The 15,617-nt window shown below is 42.7% G+C and overlaps 1 protein-coding gene across 1 annotated transcript in view; it reads left to right on the plus strand.

Annotated features, from left to right (window-relative positions):
- The window catches only part of POLR2E (RNA polymerase II, I and III subunit E), a 32,717-nt gene that overhangs the window by 5,758 nt on the left and 11,342 nt on the right, over positions 1–15,617 (plus strand). Inside the window, exons 2-4 of the mRNA XM_073597220.1 lie at positions 3,583–3,757; positions 11,368–11,483; positions 13,323–13,403. Coding sequence (XP_073453321.1) covers positions 3,583–3,757; positions 11,368–11,483; positions 13,323–13,403 — 372 coding nt within the window. The remainder of the gene's footprint in view (positions 1–3,582; positions 3,758–11,367; positions 11,484–13,322; positions 13,404–15,617) is intronic.

A 15,617-nucleotide genomic window follows, 5' to 3' on the forward strand; every position in this document is an offset into this window, starting at 1 on the left:
ACAGGATATTAAGTTGGACAAAATCCTTGAGACATTGAACACGCAGGAAAAATGGTTGTGCTTTAGGAACATATATAAGTATCACCAAGTGCATTCCAAGGGGTAATAAATATAGACGAACAAAGGTTAAATCTGGGTGGCTGAACCAAAACCTAAAATGTCATATTAAGGACAAAAAAAGGCTTCTAAAAAGTACAAAGCGGAGGGGTCATTGTCAGCATTTCAACACTACAAGGAATGCAATAAGTGTGAGAACGCAATCAGGGTGGCTAAAAAAGACTATGAGAGACATAGCAGAGGAGAGTAAAAAATCCCCAAAAATGTTTTAAATATATTAGCGGTAAAAAAAACGAGGTCAGAACATATAGGCCCCATAAAGAATGAGGAAGGGAAGATGGTTACAGATGACAAGGCGAAGGCAGCTGTAATAAATGCTTTTATTCTCCTCATCCTTCACACAGGAAAAGGAGAGGTATAACAACCAAGACTGTATAGTTAGTAACACGTCACAGGATCTACCCTTGTGACTAACATAGGCTGGAGTCCGGAAAGGATTAGAGAAGCTTGACATAAATATACCACCAGGAGAAGATGGCTTACACCCGAGAGTCCTTAACCACTTCTATACCGGGCCTATTCTGGCTCTACTCTCCTACGTGTAAAAATCATCTTTTTTTTTTTGCTAGAAAACTACTCAGAACCCCCAAACATTTTATATATTTTTTTAGCAGACACCCTAGGGAATAAAATGGCGGTCATTGCAACTTTTTATGTCCCACGGTATTTGCGTAACAATTTTTCAAAAGCGTTTGTTTTTTTTTGAGAAAAAAAAGTTTTGTGAATTAATAACAAAACGGTAAAGTTAGCACAATTTTTTTTGTATAATGTGAAAGATGTTACGCCAAGTAAATAGATACCCAACATGTCACGCCTTAAAATTGTGCACACTCATGGAATGGCGCCAAACTTTGGTACTTAAAAATCTTCATAGGCGACCCTTTAACATTTTTTACAGGTTACCAGTTAAGAGTTAGAGGAGGTCTAGTACTAGAATTGTTGCTCTCGCTATAACGCACACAACGATACCTCACATGTGTGGTTTGACCGGTGTTTACAAATGTGGGCGGGACTTTCATGTGAATTCGCTTCTGTCGCGAGCACACGGGGGCGCTTTAATTTTTTTTTTTTTTCTTCCTCTTTATGGAGAGAGATTGGATCTATAAGACCCCACATCTCTCCTATAGGCTGGAAAGCATGAGATCAAAAAAAAAAAATAATAATGATCCCATGCTTTCCTGCCGCGATCGCGGCTTTGTTTACAACCACGGCCCAGGCGTGATGTCATAATGTCGCGCCCGGGCCTCCAACGGTCATCGAGATGACTGGTGACCATCTGGTCACCGTAAATCTCTATGCTCGTCATCCGGCGGCTGCAGATTCTTTTTCCGGGTCCCCGATGGCACGGGAGGGCCCGGAGAAGCGCCAGCGGAAGAATAGGATTGGAGGTGTTCCCTCCCATCGCCTGTAAGAAGGATCAAGCGGCGGAACTGCTCTAAAAGATGCCTGAATGATGCCTGTAGCTGCATCGTCACTTCTTCTTTTCAAATCCCATGAGATTTTGCGGCGGGCCTCTGCACTGACTCCTGGGAACAATGACACTAGCTCCCAGGAGACAGCGCGGCGGAAATTACTACAATACCTGCTAAATACCCGCCCATAGCCGCAGGGAGAAAATAGACCAAAGCACGTATACACAGGTACACCCGGAAAAAAAAAGTTCTGTTTTGCATTCTATGCTGTTGTCTAAGAGCCCTTGCACACTGGGGCGGTTTGCAGGCGCTATTGCGCTAATAATAGCGCCTGCAAACCGCCCCGAAAGTGCCGCAGCTTGTATTCCAGTGTGCAAGCCCTGAGGGCTTGCACACTGGAGCAATGCGCTGGCAGGACGGTAAAAAAAGTCCTGCCAGCAGCATCTTCGGAGCGGTGAAGGAGCGGTGTGTACACACCGCTCCTTTACCGCTCCTGCCCATTGAAATCAATGGGACGGCGCGGCTATACCGCCGGCAAAGCGCCTCTGCAGAGGCGCTTTGCGGTGGTATTTAACCCTTTCTCGGCCGCTAGCGGGGGGTAAAACTGCCCCGCTAGCGGCCGCATACCGACGGTAAAACGCCGCTAATAATAGCGGCGGTTTACCGCCGACGCCACCCCAGTGTGCAAGGGCTCTAACATGAATGAGCTAAACTTTGAAAATTGTGTGGACATCCGCTTTAACTTGTAAACAAGTTTGAAAAATAGACCTGGTCCTTAAGGGCCCTTTCACACTGGGGCAGCGTCGGCGGTAAAGTGCCGCTATTGTAAGCGGCGCTTTACCGTTGGTATTCTGCCGCTAGCAGGGTGGTTTTACTCCCCGCTAGCGGCCGAGAAAGGGTTAAAAACCACCGCAAAGCGCCTCTGCAGAGGCGCTTTGCTGGCAGTATAGCCGCGCTGTCCCATTGATTTCAATGGGCAGGAGCGGTATATACTCCGCTCCTTCACCGCTCCGAAGATGCTGCTAGCAGGACTTTTTTTCCTGTCCTGCTAGCGCACCACTCCAGTGTGAAAGCCCTCGGGGACAAAGCAGCGGCACTTTCAGGTCGGTTTGCAGGCGCTATTATTAGCACAATAGCACCTGCAAGCCGCTCCAGTGTGAAAGGGTCCTAAGTGGTTAACTGTCTGCTGAATGGTCTAATATTGCATGCAGTTGGTTGAATTAGTGGTGACATGATTTTAATGTTTTAATCATAAATAAAATAATTATTCATCACAGGGTGCAAAATGCTGTACTTTTATCTGCACATTGGACATTTTGCAGCCTCTCCTAGGGGTGTCGGACTTTTTTTTTTTTTTTTCTTCCTGCCTCTAAACTCCCGTGCATGTTGGCCTATGGAGTAGATTTGCCAAAACTGATGCACTCAGAATCTGGTGAAGCTGTGCACGGTAGCCAATCGGCTTCTAATCTCAGCTTGTTCAATTAAGCTTAATAAGACCTGGCAGCTGATGGTAATGAAAAAACGTGACTGATTTTGCACACTCCAGCTTTAGTAAATAAACCCCTATGTGTCCAATCAGCTTTTAGAGGCAGGAAAAAACCCACTGCCAGTGCATCCAGGCGCAGCGACGTTTAGGCAGAACAAACACTTGGCACTTGCTAACACTAGGCACGTTTAGAGCTTGGGCATTCGTTTCAATGGCCAGAATAAATCATTACTCTAGCCAATAAAAAGATTTACCACCCAAGCGCTTGACACTTTTACAAGCGTCCGGTGTTTTTTCTGCCAAAACACTGCTACCAGGAGAAAAGGTTTTTAGGAGCGTTTCCAAGATGCTCTGTGTGGATGAGGCCTAAATGTTGACAGCTCCAGACAGTTTGAGACTTCTCGGGTCAAAAAGTTAGATAAAATATTAGTTTGCCACATATGTATATCAAAATTTATAAATGTAATATAGTGCGTTGACCTGTTGCATGGTGTTTCTTCTTACAGTTAACCTAATCAAATCCATGTTTTTTGTTTTCCTTTTTCTCCTCTTCTCTGGAACCCTCAGTTATGTCATGATCGTGGATATTTGGTGACACAAGATGAATTGGATCAAACTTTGGATGAGTTTAAAGCACAGTTTGGTGATAAGCCCAGTGAGGGTCGCCCCCGGCGAACAGATCTCACTGTGTTGGTCGCACACAATGATGATCCAACTGATCAGATGTTTGTATTCTTTCCTGGTAAGTTAGTCTGTCTAACGTGATGTGCACAGCATTTGGTAATATTCCTTAACCACTTGCCGACCGCCTCACGCTGATATACGTCGGCACAATGGCAGTGGTGGGCAAATTGGCATACCCTTTATGTCCCCTTTAATTTGCGAGGCTAGTGGGCATGCGCCCGCCGCGTACAGCGTGACCGGTCCCACGGACTTGATGTCCGTCGGTGTCCCGCGATCGTGTCACAGAGCAGCAGGACAGGGAGATGCCTATGTAAACAAGGCATTTCCCTGTTCTGCCAAGTCACATGACAGGGATCTACTGCTCACTGTCATCGGGAGCAGTGATCGCTGTCATGTCAGTGTTAACCCATCCCCCCCACAGTTAGAATCACTCTGTAGGACACACTTAACCCCTTGATCGCCCCTTAGTGTTTAACCCCTTCCCTGCCCATGTCATTTACACAGTAATCGGTGCATTTTTATATTATATAGATGGATGGTGCCGCGCTAATCCTAATTAAATATGTTCCTACTATTTAGATTAAATATCCAAGTGATAAAACCCACTGTGCCGACTAAAATAAATAAATAAAAATTGAAAAATTACGTGGGTCTAAGCAATATGCAGTCTACAAGCTGAAAAAAAAAAAAAAAATATAAATCGATCTTGACTGACCAAAGATATAAATATTGTGATATTGTGGCAAAAAATCAGTATATTAAAGTGGCATATATTTAAAATAAATCAGTTGGCAAACTCAAACCAACAAAGTGCCTAGTGCCAACGCTGTGCAACCTAAATATCTGGATCATAAAATATCATATAAACATAGTGATATTGTGGCAAAATTCAGTGTATTAAAGTGACATATAATTAAAATAATAAGCAAACACAAACCAGCAAAGTGCCTAGTGCTAACACTGTGCAGCCTAAATATCTAAATCGTAGAGTAACTAGATACTGTGAATCAACAAATTGTCCATAGAGTGCAACGTGCAATTAAGCAAAAATAAACGTGTAAAATCCAAATTAAATACTAATAAAAATTGAATGTCCCAACAAATTGATTAAACCAAAGTAAATCACACCAGAAAGCACGTCCTTGTTAGTAAAAAAATCTTGTGACATATAGTGCTGGCATGCGCATGTAGCAGTTAAAGTGCCTGGTGACTTTAGGTTTCATGCAGCTTCGTGTGCAAAACACTCCAGTGAGCAGTGGCCCCTTACCTCATGGGAATGGGGCAACAGCATGTAACTAGTTCTTTAACCTTTTCCACCTGGCGGCTCCTACGTTTTTCTCACCGTCCTGGGGTGGGATACCCTCAGATATGGTCCAGGGGTTATTTAAAGGCAAGGATAAAGGAACCCAATAGTGTAATTCCGTATTACCGATAACCAAGTTTATTTAGACAAAAAGCAGCAAGTACTCACATTTAACAATGAATAAAAGATGTTTGTATCCGACGAGCGGCGAGCTCGTAGCTTTCCTTCAGTGTATTCAGCCTATCCTGTCCCTACGCGTGACGTCACACCACACGTGACTTCACGTGTGATGAAGTCACGTGTGGTGTGACGTCACGCGTAGGGACAGGATAGGCTGAATACACTGAAGGAAAGCTACGAGCTCGCCGCTCGTCGGATACAAACATCTTTTATTCATTGTTAAATGTGAGTACTTGCTGCTTTTTGTCTAAATAAACTTGGTTATCGGTAATACGGAATTACACTATTGGGTTCCTTTATCCTTGCCTTTAAATAACCCCTGGACCATATCTGAGGGTATCCCACCCCAGGACGGTGAGAAAAACGTAGGAGCCGCCAGGTGGAAAAGGTTAAAGAACTAGTTACATGCTGTTGCCCCATTCCCATGAGGTAAGGGGCCACTGCTCACTGGAGTGTTTTGCACACGAAGCTGCATGAAACCTAAAGTCACCAGGCACTTTAACTGCTACATGCGCATGCCAGCACTATATGTCACAAGATTTTTTTACTAACAAGGACGTGCTTTCTGGTGTGATTTACTTTGGTTTAATCAATTTGTTGGGACATTCAATTTTTATTAGTATTTAATTTGGATTTTACACGTTTATTTTTGCTTAATTGCACGTTGCACTCTATGGACAATTTGTTGATTCACAGTATCTAGTTACTCTACGATTTAGATATTTAGGCTGCACAGTGTTAGCACTAGGCACTTTGCTGGTTTGTGTTTGCTTATTATTTTAATTATATGTCACTTTAATACACTGAATTTTGCCACAATATCACTATGTTTATATGATATTTTATGATCCAGATATTTAGGTTGCACAGCGTTGGCACTAGGCACTTTGTTGGTTTGAGTTTGCCAACTGATTTATTTTAAATATATGCCACTTTAATATACTGATTTTTTGCCACAATATCACAATATTTATATCTTTGGTCAGTCAAGATCGATTTATATTTTTTTTTTTTTTTTTTTTTTCAGCTTGTAGACTGCATATTGCTTAGACCCACGTAATTTTTCAATTTTTATTTATTTATTTTAGTCGGCACAGTGGGTTTTATCACTTGGATATTTAATCTAAATAGTAGGAACATATTTAATTAGGATTAGCGCGGCACCATCCATCTATATAATATTTACCTAGGCCAAGTGTTACCTATTAGGTGCATGCAGCTGTCCCATCTATAGCCAATTCCATATCTGATAGCGCAGGAATACCATTTTGTACCAAGGTGCATTTTTATAGCACTGATTGCTGTATAAATGACTGGTCCCAAAATAGTGTCAAAAGTGTCTGATGTGTCCGCCATAATGTTATAGTCATGATAAAAATCACAGATCACTGCCATTACTAATAATAAAAAAATAATAATTAAAAATGCCATAAATCTATCCCCTATTTTGTAGATGCTATTACTTTTGCGCAAACCAATCAATATATTTTTATTGCAATTATTTTTTGGGGGGGAAAAAATGTAGAAGAATAAATATCAGCCTAAAATGAGGAAAATTTTTTTTTTTTTTTTTTTTAATATATTTTTTGGGGATATATATTATAGCATAAAGTAAAAAATATTGCTTTTTTTTCAAAATTGTCGCTCCTTCCTTTCAAAAAGTGCTCTGGTCAGGAAGGGGGTAAAACCTTCTGGGGCTGAAGTGGTTAAAGTGGAACTCCAGGGGAAAAATGCCTTTTGACTTTTGGCTTGGTTCATCTCCCCTAACCCCTTATGTTTTATGACTGAACAAAATTGGCCTCCACTTCTCTCACCCTTCCACCACTAAGCAACACAGAATTCTAAAGGCTGCCTTAGATGGCTTGAATTTCAACCTATTCAAGCTGAATCGCCCAAAATTCAAGCTCTTGGTGGCCCTGTCGGCACAACCTGGCTTGACAAGACTGGATTGACTTTTGTTGAAGCAGCCACATGAAAAATTTGTCGACCGAACAATTCATTTATAAGCAGTATTCTTAGAGCTGCAGGAGCCAGCAGAGTAACTTTGTTCATCTGCACTGTTTAGCATAGTTACTTTGTTAGTCTGCTTGAGAAAAGACACAAGTCCTTCTAGCTTAACCAATAAAAGGGTAAATCCTACATACACAATCCTATACCCACGGTTGATCCAGAGGAAGGCAAAAAACCCCAGCAAAGCATGATCCAATTTGCTCCAGCAGGGCAAAAAATTCCTTCCTGATTTATTGCTCCCCCCCCCCCCCTATAAATGTTAGTATCCAGTTATATTATGCACATTCCCGAAACAATCCAGGCCTTTTTTAAAGCAATCTACTGAGCTGGCCAGAACCAGCTCTCAAGGAAGTATATTTCACAATTTTACAGCTCTTACTGTGAAGAAACCTTTCTGTATTTGGCAATTTTAAACCTCTTTTCCTCTAGGTGTAAAGAATTCCCCCCTTTGTCCTCTGTGATGACCTTAAAGAGAATAACTCAACACCAACTTCACTCTATGGACCACTTATGTATCTATACATGTTTATCGTACCCCCCCCTTAATCTCCTTCTCAAGAGTGAATAAATTCAGTTCCTCTAATCTTTCCTCATAGCTGAGCTCCTCCATGCCTCTTATCAGTTTGGTTGCTCTTCTCTGCACTTTCTCCAGTTCCCCGATTTATCCTTTTTGAAACTGGTGCCCAAAACTGAACTGCATATTCCAGATGAGGTCTTACTAATGGTTTGTACACAGGCAAAATTATCTCTCTCTCGCTGGAGTCCATGCCTCTCAAAACGAGAGGATTTTGCTCGCTTTTGGAAATCGCAGCTTTGCCTTGCATGCTATTATTAAGCTTCTGATCGACCAGAACACCCAGGTCCTTCTCCACCATCGATTCCCCCAGTTGTACTCACCCTTAGTATGTATGATACATGCAAATTCTTAGCCCACAAGTGCATAACTTTAAATCATTAAACCTCATCTGCCACATAGTTGCCCAATTAAACAATGCATTGAAGTCGGCTTGTAAGTTGGAGACATCCTGTGAGGACGATATTCCACCTTAGCTTGGTGTCATCTGCAAAGACTGAAATGGTACTTTTAATCCCAGACCCTATATAATTTATAAATATATAAAAGGTAATGATCCCAATACTGAACCTTGGGGTATACCACTGATTAACCTTAGAACAGTCAGAGTAAGAATCATTAACCACTACCCTCTGGATTTGGTCTTTTAGCCAGTTTTCTATCCATTTACAAACTGATCTTTCCAACCCTGTAGACTTTACATGTGCCACCCCTCTGTCCAAGGTTTTACTTGCCTCGTCCTAAAAACTAATCAGATTTGTCTGAGAACTTCTGTCTTTTGTGAATCTATGCTGTCTGTTGTAGAAGTTAAACGAACAGGTCTGTAGTTACTTGGTAAAGACTTTTGATGCCTTTTTAAATATAGGCATCACATTGGCCTTATGCCAATCTAGTAGTACTATGCCAGTCATTTAAAGAGTCCTAAAAATTAGAAACAATGGCTTTGAAATGACAGAGCTTAATTCTTTTAAGCCCTGTGGGTGGATGCCATCTGGTCCAGGTGCTTTATCCACCTTCATCTGTCTAAATCTTTCTAGATCATGTCACTTTTGGGGCTGTGTCAAACTGTCAATACCATCCCCATTATGGACATGAGTTCCCTTATTTTCCTTTTGTATACACAGAACTGAAGAAAGGTATTTAATAAATATGCCTTCTCTTTGTCCCCACTCAGGATTATTTTGTAAAGGGCCCATATGCTCAGACCTAACCTTTTTTACTATTAATATATTTGAAGAATGTTTTGGGGTTGGTCCTACTATCTTTCGCAATCTGTCGTTCGTTTTGAATTTTTGCTTCCTTGATTTCCTTTTCACAAATGCTGTTCTATTTTTTGTAATATTTAAACAATGATAGTGTTCCTTCATTTTATTTTTTTTAAAGACTCATTTCTTATTTTATAGCTTTTTTTTTTTTTTTTTTTTTTTTTTTTTTACTTTGGCCGTGAGCCACACAGGTTTTATTTTTAGTCTTTTTAACTTCTTACCCATGGGAATGTACTTTGCCGTGAGTTCATGTAGTCTTTTTGAAGAATTTCCATTTCTGTTCTGTGTTCATCGATGCCAATATGCCCTCCCAGTCTAAGTCTTGCGGAGAAGCCCTCATCCTTGGAAAATTTGCTCTATTTAAGTTAAAGTGGTTGTTAACTCACAACAATATAAACATACAATCCCCTCTGTAAAATAACATTGTGTCCCAGTGTCTGTGTTATATAAAAAAAAGGCCGATCTCTAGCTTTATATTGGAGCGTCTCCCAGGAGTCACGTGGCTCCTCAGCTCTCTCCTCTCCCCAGGTGACGGCTATTGTGGGAGTGGCCGAGCACTCTCACTGACGTCAGACGGGAAGGAGAGAGAGCCTAGGAGTTGCGTGAGCACCGGGAGACGCTCTAAGATAGAGATTGGCATCTTTTTTATATAACACAGACACCTGGACACAATGTTTTTTTACAGAGGGGATTGTATGTTTATAGTGTAGTTATAATAGCAGGAGGGGAGGGCTTGGGAGTGGACAGAGCTGACAGGCAAGGAGTGGAGGGGAGAAAGCAAGGCTGAGAATGACGGAGGTACGTAAACTGACCACAGCGTCAGGGCTCAGCAGCCATGATAAACCGTGGTTCATTTACAGGGGGAGGGCAGAACCAGACAGGATCAGCCAGTTTTTTTTTTTTTTTAGGTGATAGGGGCCAAATTACACAGCATTACACTGTGCTGTTATTCATGCTTTAAGGGAACAAGATCTGTTTTGTTTTTTTTGGGTAAGAAAGACTTAAAGTGTTTTATTTTTCCAGTATGAGCTTGTTGCTTACATTAAATGAAATAATGTTATGGTCACTGTTACCCAGATCTTCTTTTATATGAACATTAGTAATGAGCTCTGCATAGTTTGAAATTACCAGGTCCAGCAGAGCATTCCTAGTCGGGGTCTCTATGAACTGTACCATAAAATTGCAATAGGTTTATAATTTTTGCCCTTTGACTGTTCCTGCAGTGCCATTACTCCAGTCAGTTTCCGGGTAGTTAAAATCCCCCATTATTATCACTGCCCCAGCCCTTTCAATCTGTGCAAGGAGCTGAGTCTCCACCTCCTCTTTAACACTGGGTGGCCTAAAACAAACTTCAATGATTACCTTTTATAAACGCACACCTATGTGCAGTTCAACCCGTAATGCTTCAGCCTCATCACACTGTCCATCAGCTAGGTCCTCTTTCACACCATCTTTGAGATCACTTCTTGCATAGAGACAGACACCACCACCCCTCTGTTTTACCCTGTCTTTCTGAAAGAGAGCATAGCCAGGAATAATAGCCCAGTCATGTGAAAAATTAAGCCAAGATTTAGCAATACCAATTAAATCATAGTTCTCTGTGCACCAAAGCTTCCAACTTGCCTGTTTTGCTTGGCAGACTTCTGGCATTGGTGAATAAACACTTTAGCATGGATGGAGGAATTTGGTAGATTTCTTTCATTCAGCCCAGAGAGGTGTGTATGCCAAGCATTACTTTGCCTTATTTCTCCCCTGTCCAAAATCAAGCTTACCTGCTAGCTCCACCAGCCACGATGATCTTCCTGTCTGCCTCCTAACCTATGCTTCGGTCCATTTTAACCTCCAAACTTCTCCAAAGGGTCCATGATCCGACCACACACAGTTTCCTCTGTGCTCTGGCCATAATTGGTTCACACTGGCTTCTCCCTCTCTTCCCAATCCATTTTACCTCTACTTTTCGTTTTCCTCTTCCTTGATCAGCTCAAAGCCTACTTTTTTTTTTTTTTTTTTTCTTTTTTTTTCTTTTTCTTCTGCCCTCACTTGACCTCCCTGATACTTGATTAGCTCATGCTCTGCCTCCCTCCTCTTTCTTTCTTTCTATGGCTTCCTACTTCTCTAACTTTCCCAGTGTTCCATGGCTTCTCCCTCGTTCAGCCATCATTCTGTTTCCTCTGTCCTCCTTGATCAGCAACTCCACCCCCTTTCTCTGCCCGTTCTCCCAGTGGTGTATGTCTACCTAAGGATAAATGAACAGACACATTATCTAAACTGTATATCCTAAAAATGTAAATGGCTATATATTTCCTATAATTATATTGTGAATATTTTGTTTTCAGAGGAGCCAAAGGTTGGCATAAAGACTATAAAAATGTACTGTCAGCGGATGCAGGAGGAAAATATCACCCGAGCTATCATAGTTGTACAGCAAGGAATGACCCCATCTGCCAAGCAGGTAACTGTCTTTTGGTAGGAGCATAGTGAAGTGTGTGTGTATGTGTGTATATATATGTATATATGTATGTGTGTGTGTATGTATATGTATATGTATGTGTATATATATATATATATATATATATATATATATATATATATATATATATATATATATATATATATATATATAGTTGTGAACCCGTAATTAAAAAAAAAAAAAAAAAAACCCTGCAAGACTAAGGCATAATGAGCTAGTATGCTAGCTCATTATGAAATGCTCACCTTAGATCGAATTCTCCGTAAACCGCTCCAGCCGGCGACATCGCTCCCGGAGTTATTTCCCGGTATCGCGGCCTCCAGCGCTGTGATTGGCCGGAGCCGCGATAGTGTCCCTCCCGCCAGTAACTGCACACTAGCTGAAGCAACGGCACTAACGTACCGTTGCTTCAGTGCGCATGTGCCAATGATGTTGGCACATGCTGATACAGGGGATATCTTCTAAACCGTGTAGGTTTAGGAGATAACCGGGGTAGCTACAGGTAAGCCATATTATAGGCTTGCCTGTAGTAAAAAGTGGTCTATAAGGGTTTACAACTACTTTAACCACTTCAGAAGGATTTACCCCCCTTGATGACCAGGTCATTTTTTGCGATACGTTACTGCGTTGCTTTAACTGATGGTCGTGCAACGCTGTACCCAAACAAAAATTTTTTTTTTTTTTCCCCCACAAATTGAGCTTTCTTTTGATATTTGATCACCCCTGCATTTTTTAAATTTTTTACGCTATAAACAAAAAGAGCGACAGTTTTGAAGAAAAAATAATTTTTTTACTTTCCGCTATAAAACATTTCCAAAAAAAATGTAGAAAAAACTAATTTATTCATCAATTTAGGTCAATTTGTATTCTGCTACGTATTTTTGGTAAAAAAAAAATCCCAATAAGCATATATTGATTGGTTTGCGAAAAAAGTTACTGCGTCTACAAAATAGGGGATAGATTTATGGCTTATTTATGTTTTACTAGTAATGGCGGCGAACATTGCAGTGGACACCTAACTGACATTTTTGACACTTTTTTTGGGAACCAGTGACATTACTACAGTAATAAGTGCTAAAAAATTAGAGGTCGACCGATAATGGGTTTTTCTCTGGCCGATGCCGATATTTAGAAATCGTGGCGGCCGATATTTTAAGCCAATTATTTTTTTTTTGCAGGTGGCATTTGGTTGGCACTGGCAGGTGGGACTGGTTGGCACAGGCAGGTTTCACATTGAGCCGATTTGTCAGTTTCACGTTACACTATATGTAACAATGCAGAGAGACCAGCTGTCAGAATTCAGCGTGATGATGGGTGGGCGGGGCCCTGCAGCAATCCAAGGCCAGCCAATGATTATGCTTAAAGTGGGCGGGGCCACATACACGTAGCGGCTGCCCAGATCCCATCAGCTGGTGTTTGATAGCTGAATTCCCCCTAACTGTGTGGAGGGGAAGGGCCCACTGGGACAATATACAGATCCGTCTTCCATCTGTGTGATCTCCCCTGTCAGAACAGAGATTTGCCTTGTTTACACAGGCAGTTCCCCGTTCTGTCACTGCGAGGGAACGATCGCAGGTGGCCGACGAACATAGTCTGCCGGACCCGCTCCTTGGCTCCCCCCGCTGGCCAATGGAAGCGCCCACAGATCGCTGTGTACAAGCCCGACTTACACCTACAGCGATTTGCGCAGCCAAACCAACCTGCCGCATGCTAACTGCGGCGGCTGGTCAACAAGTGGTTAAGGTCTGCTTTGTTTTAAATAATCTTTGAGATTTGGTAATAAAAATTATTTAAGGCAATTTGATTCATGCTATTTTCTAGTCACTGGTGGATATGGCTCCCAAGTACATCCTGGAACAGTTTCTGCAGCAGGAGCTTCTGATTAACATCACAGAACATGAGGTGAGTTGCACAATACTGTTCATGCCTAATCCTATCCATGTGCATGTAGAATAACACTTCGTTCTTTGTGGTTTTTTTTTTTTTTTTTTTTTTTTTTTTTAAACATGCTTGGATGAAAGGAGTTTGGTTTAATTCTTCTGTTCCTAATTTAGTTTGAGTAAAATTTGGCTTTAAGGAATTAAAATGTCAGTACCTGCACCTAGCCTGGAATGGAGTTACAGGTTTTTGTCAGTACCTGCTCCCACTTGTACAGTCCTCACCAAGACTGCAGGAGCAGTCACAAGGTGACGAAGGAGCTTGTGCATGCCCAGTGGGAGGTTGGCTGTGGTTCCTCAGGAGGCTACAGCCAACTTTTGCATCCAAGATGGCAGTCACCTGCAGCAGTAAGAACCACTGGCTGCAGGAAAACAGCGCTGGACTCGAGACAATGGTTAGTATCTGATTTTTGATGACAGGAGCTACGGTATTTGTAGCTGCTGACTTAAAGTGGTATTAAATCCCAAAATCAAAAATGTAATATATTGCAGCTTACAAATTGTTAGATGTGGTGGCTGCATTTCTTTTTCTCAGGCTTTTTTTTTTCCCCCTCTGTTTTCACGTGCTGATCTGGTCAGTAACACCTCCTGTTTTCAGCGTGCTCCCACTCTGGGTGAAGAAGCACAGGTGTACCTTTGCACAGCAGCATTGGTAATTTGGGAGAGAGGTGTGTTCTGAGCACAGAGCAATGACATGCCTTGCAGACATTTTATAGAGCAATACTCATTTGGAAGGCCTTTATCAAGAAGTCATATGTTCCCGCTGTGAATCCAGTGATATCCATTTTATAAAATGACCATACCTATGGAAGATACACTAGGGCAGGGGTAGGCAGCCCCCGGCACTGGTGCCGCAAGCAGAACGCAAAGCCTCTTTAGCCGGCACTCGGCTTCCTCCCCATCAGCACAGCAGGGCAGGGAAGTGTCAGTGGGACACTAATGTATTCCAATTTCAGAATTTCCCACGCCGTGCCTGCACAGGGCGGGGGAGCTCTGTGCCCCACACATTGTAAAAGATGGGAAACATTCGTTCTCTAACTTTGCTGTAGCTGCGATTGTCAGCTTTCGTGATGGGGAAGAGATTGGGTGCAGTTCTGCTGGGGGGGTGGTCCCTGTTTCCAGGAGGAGGACTGTCCTGGCCACTGCTAAAGCCAGTCGCAGTCCTGCTAGCCCCGCCCACCATCTGGAGGAAAATGACTCGCTTGGTTGCCACTACCAATCTCAGAAAGAAGGGATTTCACTGTGATTGAGAACCACAATTGGGTGACAGTTTGTGGAATTACTGTTGAGCTTCTAAGAACTTTGTTGAATTTATTCCTGAACCTTTGCATCACTTACTACTGAACCCCTGCACTCTGTGTCCCTTTAAGCCACAGCCAGTATATTCAGCGCAATGAAAATCACATCCAATCACTTTTTCTCAGCTGCGGGGTCCCAACTTATGATCCTACACACAGGCCCACTGCTTTCAGAAAATGCCCCTGACCTGAGCTCATTGCGCATCCATTCCAGATGCTTGTATGTGACATCACACAAGCACGTGGGATGGATGTGAGAGGTCAGCAGAATGAGTGCCAGGACAGGTAGATGTGTCTCATCTGTGCTTCCTTTCACCACTCTGCATATCATAGATGAGAAGAGGGTACAGCTGTGGAGCAGATGAGCAGGAGGGTTCTGAAGGGCAACAGAAGAGAAGGGAGGGTACAGCGGTGGGGCAGATGTGCAGGGAGTTAGTGGTGGAAGAGATGAGAAGGGGGTTCAGCAGTGGGACAGAAGAGCAGGGGGGTACAGTGTTGGGCCAGATCAGCATGGGAGGTTCAGTGTTGGGCCAGATGAGCAGGGGGGTTCATTGTTGGGGCAGAAAAGCAGGGAGGTAGAGCAGTGGGAACAGAGGCGGGACAGATGTGCTGGAGGTACAGTTGTAGTGCAGATGAGTTCAGTGTTATTACAGATGAGAAGATGGTTACAGTGGTGGGGCAGATGTGCAGGGGGGTTACAGTGGTGGGGCAGATGTGCCAGGGGGGTTACAGTGGTGGGGCAAATGTGCCAGGGGGGTTACAGTGTTGGGGCAAATGTGCCGGGGGGTTACAGTGTTGGGGCAAATGTGCCAGGGGGGTTACAGTGTTGGGGCAAATGTGCCAGGGGGGTTACAGTGTTGGGGCAAATGTGCCGGGGTGGT

This window comes from Aquarana catesbeiana, linkage group LG01, assembly GCF_042186555.1.
Source record: "Aquarana catesbeiana isolate 2022-GZ linkage group LG01, ASM4218655v1, whole genome shotgun sequence".
NCBI lineage: Eukaryota > Metazoa > Chordata > Amphibia > Anura > Ranidae > Aquarana > Aquarana catesbeiana.